This window comes from Bicyclus anynana, chromosome 9 (genome assembly GCF_947172395.1).
Source record: "Bicyclus anynana chromosome 9, ilBicAnyn1.1, whole genome shotgun sequence".
NCBI lineage: Eukaryota > Metazoa > Arthropoda > Insecta > Lepidoptera > Nymphalidae > Bicyclus > Bicyclus anynana.
This window is the reverse complement of record NC_069091.1, coordinates 4,488,022-4,505,276: the sequence shown is the minus strand read 5'-3', so window position 1 is coordinate 4,505,276 and position 17,255 is coordinate 4,488,022. Positions and strand designations below refer to the sequence as shown.

The 17,255-nt window shown below is 35.5% G+C and overlaps 2 protein-coding genes across 4 annotated transcripts in view; one reads left to right on the top strand and one right to left on the bottom strand.

Moving 5' to 3' along the window:
* The window catches only part of LOC112047263 (synaptic vesicle glycoprotein 2B), a 34,158-nt gene that overhangs the window by 13,845 nt on the left and 3,058 nt on the right, over nt 1-17,255 (top strand). For all 3 annotated transcript variants that reach the window (XM_024084332.2, XM_024084329.2, XM_024084331.2), the window contains exons 3-7: nt 12,619-12,781; nt 13,621-13,742; nt 15,281-15,519; nt 15,833-15,981; nt 16,701-16,806. In XM_024084332.2, the coding sequence (XP_023940100.1) occupies nt 12,619-12,781; nt 13,621-13,742; nt 15,281-15,519; nt 15,833-15,981; nt 16,701-16,806 (779 nt within the window). The remainder of the gene's footprint in view (nt 1-12,618; nt 12,782-13,620; nt 13,743-15,280; nt 15,520-15,832; nt 15,982-16,700; nt 16,807-17,255) is intronic.
* On the bottom strand, nt 5-12,612 carry LOC128198357 (uncharacterized). Its single transcript, XM_052883373.1, has 2 exons — nt 9,081-12,612; nt 5-3,815 (listed from the first exon to the last, which is right to left on the bottom strand). The coding sequence occupies exons 1-2, from the start codon at nt 9,101-9,103 to the stop codon at nt 1,922-1,924; spliced, it is 1,917 nt and encodes a 638-aa protein (XP_052739333.1). The 5' UTR covers nt 9,104-12,612; the 3' UTR covers nt 5-1,921.

The following is a 17,255-nucleotide window of genomic DNA, read 5'->3' as shown; positions in this document are numbered from 1 at the left end:
GCTTAATCATAACAAGCACGCCAGTGCCGTAACTAGGTATAGGGTGACAGGGCTAACAAAATAACTCAGGCCTACGGCTGGAGCTCCCGCCCAGCCCACGTGCCAATGAGCTCAAGTAATCTACCTTTTTAGATTTTCTGGGGCCCATCTAATGAATATGGATTTTAGTGATTTAACTTTAACCTAAACTTATAATATATTATTGTTATGCTAAGATAATGTCCAAAAAAAAAAAATTGTAGAAGTAACAGGGTATCAGCGATCGTTTCTTCCGGAGCTACTGAGATTTAAAGGCTCAATTTTGCAGCGCTGTAATATATCGCTAAAAATGCTGCATATTAAATGATACGAAAGAATGACTTCGTCGCTGAGAGAGATTTTAAAGTACGGGCGTTCAAAGAAAATTACAAATATCTTATATAGATGCGTATAAACTTCATATTATAAAAAATGTCACATTGAATGTAAACAAGCTAAAAATGTATACCTACATTTCCATCTAAATAGTTAATATTGGCCTTAAGTACCCGAATGTCTTCTTGTCCTTGTCATCATCTCTATTGTTCTGTTTCATTTTCATTTCATTCGCAAGCGTAAACTATGTAAGATGTATGGGGATGACATTTGCTATCGATCTGTCATTCCCATAAATTTTTCTAGTTTTCGAAGCGTTAGCGATCGTAGAAAGAGAATCGACGTAGCCACTTGGCTAAGGGGGCTGCTGTTTCTAATATCGGCAATATTGGAACTACTCATTCTTATTGTCATCAGCTAGCAGTGTCCTTTTTTTCATTGTTATGTTAATACAACTTAGTAATGATAAGCTCGTCAGTACCTATTGGCTATGCATGTCCTTGAATATTATCGGCAATCATGGAGCCAGTAGTGATATTCGGTTAACGTTTTCCTAAGCCGACAGTTGTAAGCTTCCAATTCGTCTTTATATATTTTATATTTAGTAGGTATAATGTTAGATAGGGAAAGCTAAGCTATTCGAAGCTCAGTGTTGAGTTTTAAATCATAATTACAGATTAACGTTACAGTCTCGTTCCTGTTGCTATCGGCGATTTGTGTTTAGCGATCATAGACTATTTTAATAGGCAGACGGCATCTCGCTCTCAAACCTCAATAAAAAAAGCTTTAATAGCTCAACGGTAAGAGCGGTCGGACACATCACCGAGGGGCGGTAGTTCGATCTGTTAGTTTCGGCTTATCGGTGTTTATAAAAAAAAACACTTTATTAACTAAAACTGAACTTTATTATTTATAATTTAACTATAGTTCGACAACAAGCTCTATTACTTCGGATCACTATGTTTCGCGACTCGCGAGGACCTGCAAAGGGTCTATAGGCGGCTAGTATTACCAGGGGCTTAGCCTTGTTACTTAGTCCAGACCGGCGGGCATAAACCAGGTCCGTAGCTGGACAGCAATTCGGCTAATCACCAGAACGACTGAATGTTTAGAGGCAGAGCTACGGTTTATAAAGCATATATATTGCTGACAGAACATTTATATCTGTGTCACAGCTCTGCACTATGAATATAGAATTTAGGGATGTAACACCTCCCCTCTTTAAGACGAAGCATCATAGTAAGTAAGATGTGAGTAGAATATTACAATAGTGATCCAAGTATTACAATAGAAGAAATAGAAATGAAAATTAGGAATAACATAATCATATTTTTTCTTTTCCTACATAGGTAATAATATTTAAGATTATACAATCACAAAGAAATAGAAAATAAAAAACTTACAAAATAACATTTTCTTATTATTACAAAAGAACCAGTGTATTAAAATAGCAAATAGTATATAGTAGACTTATGTAATAGTATAAACCAAACATGAAATGGCATTTAATAATTTAGTAACAGTATTAGTATAATAGTAATTATGGAAAAGTACTAAACATAACATTTCAATGTAAATTTCTCCTTAGGAAAGTAGGAGAGTTCTCTGAGCTACTATTGGATTCGAATGCTCTATTATGTGTTTCATAATCGGAACTAGTATTAATAGCTTGTATATTTTGATTAGGTTTAGTATAGCAGCTATTAAAAATCTGAATACAGCAACCAGAACTAGAATCTAAACTATTATTACGCTTTCTTCGATTACAACATTTTTTATACATTTTGAAAGAAATATAGCATAATACGATTAAAGATACGAGAGTTGTACAAACACTGAAATAACTTCCATATTTAATATGGTAGGGTTGGTTTTCAATCTTTTCAATTTCATCGTTAACTTGATTTAATCTATGTGTAACGTAATGCAAAGAATCTAAGTTTATATGAGATAATTTAATTGGTGTTAGATATGGAAGCGTAGAATTTATTTTCTTTCTGGAACAGCAATCGTCATTTATAATGTTAAAGTTAGGAGTAGGCATATACAATGCAGTTTCGTATTCTACTGAAGGAGAGAATTGCAAGAGTTTATGAAAAGCTGTGCATCCTTTTGGAAGCTTGAGAATTCCTGTTCCAATTATGTCATAGTCGTTAATACTATTGTTACACTTAACCGAGAGCTTAGCTATGTTGGATTGAACATATATCCATTTATTATTACTAATCGTTTGCCAAACGTCAATATCACTAACTACGTTTTTATAATCACATGTGTCCGGTATTTTATTTATGTAAGCACTTAGGATTTGCACTTCACACGTAGGATTTGCGACACTAGAATGCACATTGCCTAATTTGCACAGGCGATAGTTATTTGTTAGAGTTTTGCAATCACTGATCGAGTCTGTCATTGAATACAGTAATTTATCGTCTGTTATTGCCAAAAATTTAGCAGTAGGGTTGATCATAGCAAAGGAATGTGGGTTATTGATATCATGAGCAGTAGGAAGGGCATAGACATGGTACAAATTATATTCTTGTAAGAGAACAAGAGGAATTTTAACAACAAATACTATTTTAGAGTCAGTGATGAAACTAGAAATTTGGGATATATCCAAAAGTATGTGCATATTTTCTAAATTCAAGGGTAAGGGAAAATTTTGGGGAACTTTATTTTTATTAGAGTTTAATTCATTATAAAGTTGCATAGGAGATAGTATAGAGGGATGGACAATGTTTTGTTTACCGAATAGGATTGCGTCAATGATATCCTTGAGGTTAAAATTTAAAGTCATTAATGAGCTTTCTAAAGCACTAAAGGTCATTGTGAGATGTGATGACGCTTCTAATTTATTTGTAGTTTGCAAAACGTTATCTAGGATTTTATCTAATTTTCCTATGTTACTGTTAAGTATTTGCTCATTTTCATTTAGTTTCTGAATAGTATTGTTAAATGTACTAATAGTAGAAGAGATAACATGAATATTTTCTTTCATTAAAGATGCAAGATGTCTCTGGTCATCTTGAATTGCATTTATAGCATTAGTAAATATTTGAGCATCGTCTTCATCTAGGGATCCAAATAGTTGTTTAAGTATGGGTCCACCAAAACCGAACCATGAAGACCTTTTAGAACGACCTTTTTCCTGCGTAAGATGAGATAGAGATTGATAATTATTTTCAACATTTTTTAGAAGTATTTCTAAAGGACTAAGTGTGTTAGAGCAATCGGACTGTATTTTAGCAGATTTATAACTATGGCAAGTTTCTTTTACGGTATATATAACATTTTTAATGTTTTCTACATGAGGTTTTATGTAAGATAAGTCAGTAAATGTAATAATATTCCAGAAGTTATTGTAGTATTTTAAGATTCCTAGATTATCGAAATATAGACCTGGGCTATCGACTATTGGCGTTATTAACTCGGTTGTGGCGATGGTGCCTGGCGCGATGACCCTGGAAGAGAATTATCGTGGGCTAGTTTAATTTGATCGAAGTGGTAACGGATCTTACGTCTATTAATTTGAATGGTGACGTTATTATTATCATGGGTTTCTATGATTTTAAAAGGACCTTTCCAGACTGGGGAGAGAGCTTTACGTAATCTGTGATGTTCTCTTATGTAGACCATATCTCCAACGTTATAGGTTTTTTCTTTAGCATGTTGATCATAATAACGTTTTGATCTTTCTTTACTTCTAAGTATATTTTCGCTAGCTAAATTTCTAGTGGTATTCAATTTATGTTTTAGATTTTTGATGTAATCAGGATAAGTGGCTGTGGGACTTATGTCGTAGATAGAGCTAGGTAAATAGGGTTTACAACCAAATAGAAGTTCATGAGGACTAAAGTTTGTAGTGGTATGTGTCGTACTATTATAGGAAATAAGAGCAGTGGGAAGATATTTATGCCAATTGTCTTGTTCCTTGTTAACAAACGATTTTAAATATTCTTTAAGCGTGCAATGGCTTCTCTCTAGGGAGCCGTTAGTTTGGGGATGATAAATGGTCGAAAATAAATGTTTAATCTTAAAAAGAGATGCCACTTGTTTGTATATGTCAGCTATAAAGTGAACTCCTTGATCGGAGAGAATTGTTCGAGGAATACCGAAATGAGAGATAAATTTAACTAAGCATTCCGAAGTTTGTTCAGCCGTGGCTTGTACTATAGGATAGGCCATTGAATATTTTGTTAAATCGTCTTGGAATGTTACAATATATTTGAATCCTTGGGGTCCTGATTCAGGCAGAGGACCGACTACGTCTGTAAATAGTCTTTGAAGAGGTTCCTGAGAAGTAGAAGTAATTTCCATAGGAGCTTTATTAATTGCTCTTAATGCTTTGTTTTTCTGGCACTGAGAACAATTTTTAACGTAGACTTCTATGTCCTTTTTCATGCCTTTCCAATAATACACATCTTTAAGTTTGTTGTACATACGGTTTGAGCCAATATGTCCTCCGATTGGAGTATCATGATTATCTTTCAATATTATGGGAATTTCGTTAGGAGTAGGATACTTAATTTTATTATGATATATATTTATTTTAATTTTAGTGTTGTGAAAAATAAATGCTATGATTTCGTAAATTAATAAAAACCTGAGTTTATCATAAGGATTATCAAAATCAGAGATAGAAATTTCTGTAACTTGTGGATAAAATATTATTAAATGATTACGTAATTCTTTTAGAACCTTGAATATATCTCTGTAGGTAGCTGAGTCATAGTAGTGAGTTTTAGTGAATAGATGGAAGTAGGTTTTGTTGTTAGTAGAAGACACTGTTAGACTATTCAATTCTCTTTCGGACATTTCAAATTCATTTCTGTTTTCTAATGTGCTAAGTATGTTATCACAATATGGGTTGGAAGTATCTAAATCGATAGAGGTAGGATAGGCGATATAAGTACATGCTGTTTCGAGTAGGCTTTGATTTGTTTCTGTAATTTGTGTATCATGTAGCATAGGACTGGAACGTGATTTGATAAAGGATTCATAAGTCAAGTTGTCTGTTGGGTCAATATCATCAATGGTATGTATAGGAGGTCGAGATAAGGCATCGGCATTATTATTGATTTTGCCTGGTTTGTAAATAATTTCATAATCATAATCTTCTAGTTTTAGACGCCATCTTACTAGTTTACTACTAGGATCTTTACAGTTCATAAGCCATATTAGTGGTCGATGATCAGTTACGATTTTTATTTTCCTACCATAAAGATAAGGTCTAAAAGTTTTAGTACCAAATAGTATTCCTAGTAATTCCTTTTCTGTAGTACTATAATTACCTTCAGCTTTATTAAGAGTCCTAGATGCGAATGCGATAGGAAGGTCACTACCTATTTCACCCTGGGAAAGTACGGCACCCAAAGCGTAATTTGATGAGTCTGTAGTCAAGATAAAGGTTTTCGAAAAATCAGGATATTGAAGGATTGGTGCATTAGTAAGCATGGTTTTAAGAGTATTGAATGCGTCTTCCTGTTGTTGTGACCAAATGAATTCAACATCTTTTCGTAAGAGACTGGTTAAGGGTTTAGTAATTTTAGAGAAGTTGTTAATAAATTTACGATAATAACCTGCGAGACCTAAGAAGCTTTTTATATTTTTAGGTGTTCTGGGAGTAGGGTATGAAGCTACAGCTTTAACTTTATCGGGATTAGGAGAAACTCCTTTGTCTGAAATGATATGACCAAGGTAAGCTACTTCCTTTCTAAGGAATTCGCATTTATCTGGCTGTAGTTTGAGATTATGTTGCCTAAGGGCATTAAAAACTAATTTGAGTTTACTGACATGGCTTTGAAGATCGTGAGAATAAATTATAACATCGTCTAGATAAATGAAACAATGTATTCCTTGGAGGCCAGAAAGTACAGTATTCATGAGACGTTGAAACGTGGCAGGGGCGTTTTTTAGTCCAAAAGGCATTCGGGTATATTCGTAGTGATTGTTATTCGCTGAAAATGCAGTTTTTGGAGAATCTTCTTCATTCATGGGAATCTGATGGAATCCAGAGGCTAGGTCTAATGTGGAAAAATATTTACTGTGTCCTAATTGATCCAGTATTTCGGTGATATTAGGGATAGGGTAAGCATCGCCTACAGTGATGTCATTTAATTTCCTATAGTCAACGACAATACGCCATTTCTTTTGGCCAGAAGCATCGAGTTTCTTAGGAACGATCCATATTGGAGAAGACCATGGAGAATTAGAAGGTTTTATAATTTTCTGATCTAGCATTTTTTGAATCTGTTTGTTAACTTCCTCTTTATGGCATTCTGGATACCTGTAGCTTTTGACATGAATGGGCTGAGAAGAAGTAGTTTTAATTTCGTGACGTAGAGTGTTAGTATGAGAAAGGATATCGCCATTAAGATAAAATAGGTCGGAATACTCTTGACAAAGGTTTAGGAGTGCTTTTGACTCTTCTGAGTTTAAGTGAGATGACCTGATTTGGCTTCTAACTTCTTTATTACGATCTGAAAATTTTGAGAGTGAATTTACATTAACATTGTTAATAAAGTTAGTCTCTATTTCCTGGAATGTATCGCAGGGATGAAGTTCGACGCAAAAGGTTTGAATTTTGACTTCTGTATTTGTCGTATTTAATATAGAAACGTTTACATGATTATTAGGCTTTACTGTAGTCAAGCAACTGGACAAGTATACTCCTTTTTGAATTTGCGATTTTTCAATGTAGCCAGTTTTTATTTCTGGATTGGTGACATTGCATTCTATCATCATTTCACATCGGGCAGGTATTAAATATTGAGGTTTTGTAAAAAAGATTTTGATTTGGTGTTGGCCAATATGTAGAGCGTTTTTACCATATTGTATAATGCAATTATTATTTTTCAAGAAATCGTTACCTATTATGCCATCGAAATTAAATCCAAGGGATTCAGATACAAGGTGGAATTTACTATAAATTGTTAGTAACTTTTCTAATCTAATATCTAGTTGAAAATGGCCAAAACTTTCTGAGTATTGGGCTGTTTCATCTATGCCTTTAAATTGAATTTTTTCGGATATGAGTTCAGGTTGTTTTGATAGCGAAGTCCTTTTGATTAAGGATATGCTTGATCCTGAATCTATTAAAAGTATTAACGGTTTACTTGAGTATTTTGAATGAACATAAATATGTGGTAAATGAACTTTATCATTATATTGAATTTTATAAATTGTTTCGGAGCTAGATTTTGCTATTATATTTTTCGTAGGAGTTTTACGGGTTTTGGTATAAATATTATTTTTCTTAGTATTTTTATGAGTGAGTTTAGAGGATTTAGTAGGTTCAATAGGCTGAGTAGATTCGATGGACGTTTTGGATATCGTGGGTTTGTTAGATACAGTGGAATTAGTAGATACAGTGGAATCAGTGGATACGGCGGAGTCAGTGAGTACATTAGAACTAGTAGATGCTGTGGAATTAGTAGAATCAGTGAATTTAGTAGAAATAGTAGAATCAGTGGATTTAGTAGAAATAGTAGAATCAGTGGATTTAGTAGGATTTTCACGGTCATGGGTTTGGGACTGGTTACCCTGTTCGTTGGCGCGTGTAATAAATGTATTATTTTTTTCATAATTGACTGTATGATGAAAATAGGAATTAATATTATTCTTAGCGTCATTTTGTACCTGGGGTCCTGAGCGACGCAAACATGGAACCCTAATTAGTTTAAAAAATTGTCCTCAGGTATGTTATGTGAGTTATTCTGGGGACTATTTTCGTAAAGATTATATACTTTATTATTCTGATTTTGAGGAATTTGGCGCTTGGCATGGTTGTATTGCCGTTTTCGGCATTGGCTTATATCGTGGCCTAAATTTCTGCAATATCTGCAAATTATTTCTTTAGGAGGTGGTGTTTGTGAATAATGAGTTATCTGTTTATCTTGCGCATGGTATGAGTTAGATTTATAAGGAAATGGTTTGGTTTGGTTTAAACTAGAAGAATGAGGAGTTGACGGAAAAGCGGCTTTATGCACAGATTGATTAAAATAGTTCGATCGGTTCGGCCTATGTTCTATGGGTCTCCTTGATGACTGGGCGAGATTGTAAAATTTTTCCTCTTGAATCGCTAGGTTAATAGCTTCCGCGAGGTTACAAGGGTCCCTACACCTAAGAATATTAGAAATATGGCTTGGTAAACCTAACAAAAAGGTGTGCAAGGCGAGATCTTCCGTGTCGGCAAGTCTCCCTTTTATTTCGCCAGGATCCTTAGTAGAATGGGAAATATCAGTTTGTAATCTAGTTAAGAATGTTTCGAGACGCAAACTGTATTCTAAGATGGTTTCATTTGGTTTCATCTTGCAGTTTTGGAGGTCTAAAAGTAGGTGGCTTCGGTGTTTAGTTTCACCAAAATTGGATTTTAAAAATTGTTTTAGCTCAAACCAATCATCAAACACCTTCAATGAGCAGGCTATTTCGGCTTTCCCTTCTAATTGTGAAAGAATATACTGGAAGAGGATGTTTGCATTTGTCGGATTTACTAAGCGAAGGGCGTTTTCAGAGTTTCTTATGAATGATGTTAGTTTGTTTCGATCACCGTCGAAAGGTTTTATGAATCGGGTTAAATCGCTAAAATTCATTCTAAGGGATTCTGCGGGGGAAATTTGGAGTGGAGCGGGTGTTTCTTCCCGTTTTGCCATAATAACTTAATATTTTACGCAATAACAGAAAATAAACCAGTGTAATAAAGTCAATGACTCGAAAAAATTACTCACAGTAGTACAAGAATCGGTGTCATTGATGAGTCGGCGAATTAATCGGAGCAGCGGCGCAGTGTGTTGCAACGCCGGGTGAGTCGATCTGGGTCGCGCGTGCAATCCCGCACGCCTCGTCGCGATGTAGGTGATGTTTCAGGAGTCTGGACCGCGTGGCAGCACCTCTCGGCTGGGCAGTGAACCCTCGGGAACGACAGGGTATGGCACGATGTGGTCTTATTGTCGGAGTAGCTGGGAGTCTGACTATCCGTCTGTCAGAGAGATCAGGTACGGCAGCAGGGCAGGCAGCTTGGCTCGGAGAACTATAGTTTCTGGACGTCGTCAGGAGTAGGCGTCCAACAGGAATAAATCCCGCTTTCTTCTGACACCAAATGTTAGTTTCGGCTTATCGGTGTTTATAAAAAAAAACACTTTATTAACTAAAACTGAACTTTATTATTTATAATTTAACTATAGTTCGACAACAAGCTCTATTACTTCGGATCACTATGTTTCGCGACTCGCGAGGACCTGCAAAGGGTCTATAGGCGGCTAGTATTACCAGGGGCTTAGCCTTGTTACTTAGTCCAGACCGGCGGGCATAAACCAGGTCCGTAGCTGGACAGCAATTCGGCTAATCACCAGAACGACTGAATGTTTAGAGGCAGAGCTACGGTTTATAAAGCATATATATTGCTGACAGAACATTTATATCTGTGTCACAGCTCTGCACTATGAATATAGAATTTAGGGATGTAACAGATCCCCGCCCCGTTGGTCTATTGTCGTACCCACTTCTAACACAGTCTTTCCCGACTAGTTGGAGGGAATGGGAATATTGGTCATATTAAAAAATATATGGCAAATGATCTTTTTTTTTTTAATAAAACATAACCATAATGGCGCAGAATAGGTATGTATGTGTGAGTATGAAGTATATAGAACAGCGCTCAGTCTTCATGTGTGCATCTGTCAGCGTGTCGGTGTGTACGTATAGGTACATATTAACGTCAGTTTTTAGTTCAGTGGCCTAATTCACTATTTTGGTCTTTATTATCAACTTATTGAAGTGGACAACAAAGTGTTATCTACATACTATATGTTATACACCGTAAGTACCAGATGACATTTGTACTTTGTATGATAGTATGTGGATGACATTTTGTCAATTTGTGTTTTTTTTAATTTTGATGGGTTGATAATAAAAACCATAATAGGAAATAGGCCAGCTGGTGATGGTGTCTGAACTTTTTATTACGTCTATGACAGCGATTAAGTATTCAGCGCACGTCCAGTCAGATTTGTTTATAATGATAAAGAGTCCGTTAGCACTGGCTGATACTGTTCCTATTATCGACGGTTCCTACTGCCATTCAAACGAAGTTGTGACCTTCACCAATTCGGCGCGCGGTTTCATCGCGCCGAAATTATGTCAGCCACTGACGATCAAGTAATCTCACATGCCTGCAGCACTAACAGCTTGACGAGATAAATTAAGATAGCGCTGCAGACATGTGAGATTAGTTGTTCGTTAGTGGCTGACAATACGTTGCTATTTAATAAAACTGCTTAAATTAATATTGTTAACAAGACCGCCAGCTAAAACCAACAAGATCTGCGTAAAGGATTTATTAAACTCAAAATGCCCGTGTCCCGTAGTAAGCTATTATATGTCAGCCACTGACCTAAGTAGTACATACCGTTAATAAAAATACTTTACGTCAGCCACTGACGATCAAGTAATCTCACATTCCTTCAGCGCTAACGATTTGAAAACTAATAAAACTGATCGTGTGTTGGTAGCGATGTGCATGACAGTGTGCCAAACGCGACCAACACACGATTAGTTTTATCGACTGTCAAGCCGTTAGCACTGCAGGCATGTTAGATTACTTGATCTGTGATGTTGAGTGGCTGATATTAAGTTTTTTATTAATAGTAGGTACCTAACCTACTTGTCTATGTTTGATATCCATATTGATATTATAAAGAGGTAAAGTTTGTGGTATTGTAGGGGGTCTGGATCTACTAAACCGATTTTGAAAAGTTGCTATTAGAGAGACACTTTATTTGTGAGTATCATAAGATATGTTTAATCCCTATTGAAGCATTTGCGGTATTTACAATTTTAAAATGACACATACTCGTATATCAATAAATGATATTATATAATACATACGCAATATTAATATTAATACTAGATAAGTATAAGATTAACACATATAATTCATAATTTATGAAGTTATTTTTAATTAGGTAACTCGATCGATTCGAATAACAGCGTTTTTAACTATAGGATTATTTTTTTATTTACACTAAACAACTATTGTTTTACATTTCTGTATATGAACATGTCAGATATTATGATTGATAAGTGTAGGCACAGAATACATAATTAGGAACTAGCGGATGCCCGCGACTTCGTCCGTCTTTAGACCTCTTTAATCAAGCCCTCACAGTAGTATCGCTGTAAAATTGAAGTAACTCCTCCCGTTTTCCCAACATTTCCCTTCACTGCTCTGCTCCTAATAGCTGTAAAAAATGCAGTAATTTCTCCCGTTTTCCCAACATTTCCCTTCACTGCTCTGCTCCTATAGACCTGCCCAGGAGTATGAAGAATAAGTGTACCAAGTTTAGTTAAAATCCGTCGAGTAGTTTTTGTTTCTATAACGAACAGACAGACGGACAAAAATTTTACTGATTGCATTTTTGGCATCAGTATTGATCACTAATCACCCCCTGATAGTTATTTTAGAAATATATTTCATGTACAGAATTGACCTCTCTACAGATTTATTATAAGTAAGTCAAGATAATTTCGTGTGATTTGCCCTAAACACTTGATTGTTGTAAAAACTTGTGAAAGCTGAGGTTTTTTTTCGTTAAGGCTTTTTTACATTTAGCCAGTCCTCAAGTAAAGAATTTTTTTTTTTAATAATTTGCTTTATTAGGACGAAAGTTGTCAAATATAGTCCATTGTCCGACGCTGTCCGTCAGGCGGTCCTAGTAAAGTCACGTCATGTTTTAGTAAGGCGAAGACAATCTTATCAAAACAGCCCCTGTAGCCAAGTGGCACGTCGATTCTCTTTCTACGATCGCAAACGCTTGGAAAACTAGAAAAATGTATGGAAATAACAGATCTTGATCACGTGACCTGTCGATAGCAAATAGGCGGGCTTAGGGTAAGTAAATTCCATAACGACCACTAACAGATGTTAATGATAATGCCCGGGACCGATGGCCTGTGGCGTGCATAAGGTTTTTAACTACGGTATGCAGTTTTAGTTCGTAATGAGTTTTTAGAGTAGACAGGGCATTTTTAATCTATAGTGCGGAAGCCATTGCTGTTGGCTTAACGTCGACGCAACACCAAAATCCTAATTCCATGCTGAGAATTTTAACTGAAATTTCATTGGAAGTAAGAAAAGCTCAGTATCTCATAGCCCGACCCAGGATTCGAACCTTGAACCTCATGATCCGAAGCCACACAGGCTAACTACTGGACTAACGCGGCATAGTAGTGTAATATGTTGTTCTAAGAGTTTTTCTTTATTTCCAGGTATAGTTTTAACTTCATTCCCATGGGGCTACCTAGTGGACACTCGGGGAAGAAAGAAAATGATTGTGTACAGTTCATTCGCTGCCGGCGTGTTCGGAATACTCGCTTCTTTCATGCCTGATCTCATTAGTTTTACTATCTTCAAGTTTTTGTGTGCCTTGTGGTAAGACGAATATCTCTTTGGAACTTTTATTTTATATACAGACTTTTCTTTCGACGATTTTATACTTGTTAATTATTGAATAAGTAGTTGTTTCAGCCAATGAAACTCTTTTTTTCTTCTACAAAGTGAGCTTTTTCCTGTAAAGTATGTCGTAATATTTACGGGACACCCTGTATACATAACAAATATTTAATTCAAAATATATTTACTTTTAAAGACTTCACACAAACACATTAAAATAGAATATATTTTGTACGTCTAGTAACTTGTATGTTGTGTTGAAATCGATAAAATTAACATGCATATAAACAAAATTGAAGTGTGTGTCTGTAATTTTAAAATAACTATTATCTCAATGTATAGGTATTTACACGATATTAAAACACAAATAAACTAAGTAATTCAAATTTTTATCGGTCTATTTGTCCTTCCGTCTGTTTGTTGGAACGGCTGCACTGATTGTCGTCATCAACCCATATTCGGCTCACTGCTGAGCTCGAGTCTCCTCTCAGAATGAGAGGGGTTAGTCCGATAGTCCACCACGCTGGCCCAATGCGGATTGGCAGACTTCACACACGCATAGAATTAAGGCAATTCTCTGGTATGCAGGTTTCCTCACGATGTTTTCCTTTACCGATTGACCGATTCACCGATTAATGGGACTTAATTGTAAATGGTTCTGAAAGATAGAGGAAATTATTGAGCAACATATGGGCTACACGTTAATAGTTTTTATCCTGGAAAAATCCATCGTGCCTTTGGGATTTGTAAAAAAAGAATTCACGAGGATGAAGTCCGCTAGTTTCCTATTAAACTAACTGACTTAATCTAATTTTCAGCATAGCCTGCCCAGCCGCCGCACCATATTCATTCATTGGTGAACTATTACCACAAAGATACCGGGATGTTACGCTGTCCATCGTCAATGCCATGCAAATAACTGGAGCTGCAATGGTACCTTGTAAGCTATTTATTACTTTGTTTATCATGGACAGTTTCGTCTTTACAATAAGGCCACGTGGAATTCGTACTATATCTATAACTTATACACCTTCAAGACAGGAGTGAATAGGCAATTTCTAGGCAAGTGCGTCCCATCCTAGACCTTATCATTGCTTTTTTTTAGACCAAATTGTGCTCAAGGTCCCAGGCCTCAGGACTTTTTGGTATAGTCCTTTGAAGATTAGAAGAAGGAAAAAATGTCTCAATGTCAAACTTAAAATTCAACTGAATATCGAACATCAGTCTTTTAATGATACAGAAGTATAGGAAGGTACTAAAATCTGTAAAACAAATACCCATCGAGGGCCCAAAACCAGGACCCCAGGACTCCACTCGTATCCTATATGCTCAGTTGGAGAGAAAATGAGAAAATTAATCAAAGGAATGCTCACGCAGACGCTCTATATTTTTCGAATAGTTACCCAGTAGGCAACGAATTCTTTACTTAGGTATTAAATGTAACTAAAATTCAATGACTTATTATACTTAGTAGAGATTTTTGCCAGGTACCTATTCTTATCGGGAAATCGTGAGGAGAACAGATATTATCCAAGTAATATTATAACGTAATACAAACGTACAAATAATCACATAGGTACCAATACAATAACCAGATTAGGTAGGTACAAGGAAAATTATACAATTTTATTATGATCTATTTAATACCTACCTATCTGCTATCTCGTGGTTATTCAAATATAAATAGGTTAGGGAGGTATCTAGTACCAATACCTACATTTCTACCTGCCTACAATCTAGTACTAAAACTTAACATTTTGCAATCACATAAATGAAATTTGTATCTACTAAAGCCTACAGATTTACAGAACCCTAGGATTTGTCATTTACGCTTCTGCAATAGATAGGTATAGTATTAAATATGTGAAGCGTTTAATAAAATGCCTAGATTAGGTAGAAAACATTCTTTGAATGCCATATATTCATTCATGTTATGTAACTCGTTTGAAGTTAAGTGTATGTATAGAAATGGTGAAAGAACTCTCTCTGGTTATCTCCCATCGGTCTTTTAGGCCGGATGAGGGTAGAGCGCACAGAAACCAATGTATTATTTTGTTTAGAAAATGCTTTATTATTGCTGATGCACACACATGGAGTTATATATCCTAGGTAGGCAGAAGATACATTGTTTTCTGAACAATTAAACCGCGACAAAAATTAAAAAAATATATTTTTAAAATAAAATACCTTATAGTATAATTCTTTTAAACATGCCCTTTTATTCTAAAAATATCTAATCTAAGTAGGAAATATACACAAGTAGGTAGAGAAAAATAAATTAACGACGGGATGTTTTTGAACTTTCTCCTTGATATATTACAAGCATATAAACTGTAAATCTATACCTACCTAAAAGCTCAATGCTCAATGCCTCAAAAACCTGCTGACTTGACCTGGACTTAAACCAGACTCCGGCCAATATTCATGATGTCATGACTGTGTAAGTTACATCAATAATAATTTATTATGTCTTTGCAGTATTAGCGTGGGCGATACTACCTCTCGATTTTCGAGTGAACTTTGGATTATACGTATTCCGACCTTGGAGACTTCTCGGAATGCTATACTCGAGCAGTTTCCTCATAAGTGCTTTTATTATGTCGTTTGGACCCGAAAGCCCTAAATTCCTGGTCTCGCAAGGCAGGCACGATGAATCATTGGAAACGTTGAAGAAAATATACTCGGGAAATACTAGTAAACCGGCAGAATATTATCCTGTGAGAATTTATATTTTTTTTTTATATGTAATAGCTGTTAATTGTTATGGAACAAATCAATTCACCAATTGATTTATTCCATAACAGCGACTAAACTAAATGTTAATGTTTTTATATTTGAAAAAAAATTCTGCGTATTTCTACTATATAAGGTTTGTAATTACACCTACAATCATAATCAAAATGGAGATATGCGTTTTCTTCATATTATTATTATTCGTTTTTTAATATAATTTTTTATTGTTGAAGAAGTTACACGTATTTTACACTTATTACGAGTAATTTGTTAAATGATATTTTTTTCACAACGTAGGTAAAAAGACTGAAACTGCCAGTTCAAACTGAAATGGAAAAACCGTCTTTTGTACAATCTCTAGTGCAACAAACACTGCCGTTAATAAAACCACCGTATTTGAAGTGGATGATGCTAAGCGGGTTTTTGTTATTCGGATTATTTGCCACGTAAGTAGCTTTATTGGAGTTTACCCCTTAAGAATCGATTTTTCTTATATACCCCCGGTATGAAACAATATGGGCATTAAAATTCGATGAACGAATAGCATTACTATTTTAGTATTATTTTATTTTAGCAGTACGCTTTTGGCAGGCGCGCGCACCGAGGCCCGCTGCTCCTCGGTTGCGCGCCTTCCTCTTTTCAGGCGTCAGTGTTGAGACGTGTATAATGTATGCTGCGGGGCAACATACACCTTTTTAAACAGTCGATCTGAAGGAGTAAAGTGCGTCGGAGCTAACACACACTTTTTTTTTCACCCACGTAATTCCCGTTTGACCCAATATCTAGAATATCTAGATATAGGTCCCGCTCATCATCATCTTTAACATATAATCAATGTCCTCATCAGAACTGTTAGTTCCCATACAATGCTTATTATTTTTAATCAACTTCAAAAAAAGAAGAGGTTCGCCTGTATGTCTTTTTATGTATGTACTCGTATGTCACGCGATTACTCTCGGCTCAACTAATTAGCAGGTAGAACATAATATAATGATTTTTCGCTTTTTAGCTTAGTAGGATCGTTTTTATGTTTTTGAAGTTGGTTGGATTTTTTTTCTAAAACTTTTTATTATTAAACTGCCAACAATTACTTAGCCTGCCTTACTATAAATACTAATGTTATCTCAAATCATCGTATTCATATAAAAAATGTTTTTATTTTTAGCTTGAACGGTCTCTATATGTGGTTACCAGATGTCCTAAATAGAGTCTTGAGCGGAGGCAGCGTTGGGTTGACAGCGTGCGATATTATTGGTCAGAGATTAAATGAGGTAGGTAGGTAGTATACACATAGTAATAATAAGTACATGTATTTTTTTCTGAAGAACTATGGGCTTTCACCCCAGTGGATATGACATCTGCCTTCGACTCGGAGAGCCTACCATGCACCTCCAACTTTTCAGTTATGTAGGTTTTAAGAAATTAAATATCACGTGCCTCAAACGGTGAAGGAAAAACATCGTGAGGAAACCTGCTGAAAATTTTCTTCATTCTCTCAGAGTGTGAAATCTGCCAATCCGTATCTGGCTAGCGTGGTGGACTATTTGCCTAGCATTACCTGCACAGACAACTGTCATTTTCATTCATCTTACTTGCCGGGGTCCATATCTAATTTTGTTGAGATCACCTAGAAAAAAAATAATCTTTTTTTTTAAATTTATCTTATTGAAACTTTACTTTAAGTATAGTAGCTACGGTACGTAAGTACATAATTATATCC

Bases quoted from the DNA above. Each gene is read 5' to 3' on its own strand.
- LOC128198357 (XM_052883373.1), bottom strand. From the start codon at position 9,103: ATGACACCGATTCTTGTACTACT. The intron at 3,816-9,080 runs GTGAGTAATTTT...ATTCTCTTCCAG, and splicing joins ACACCGATTCTTGTACTACT to GGTCATCGCGCCAGGCACCA.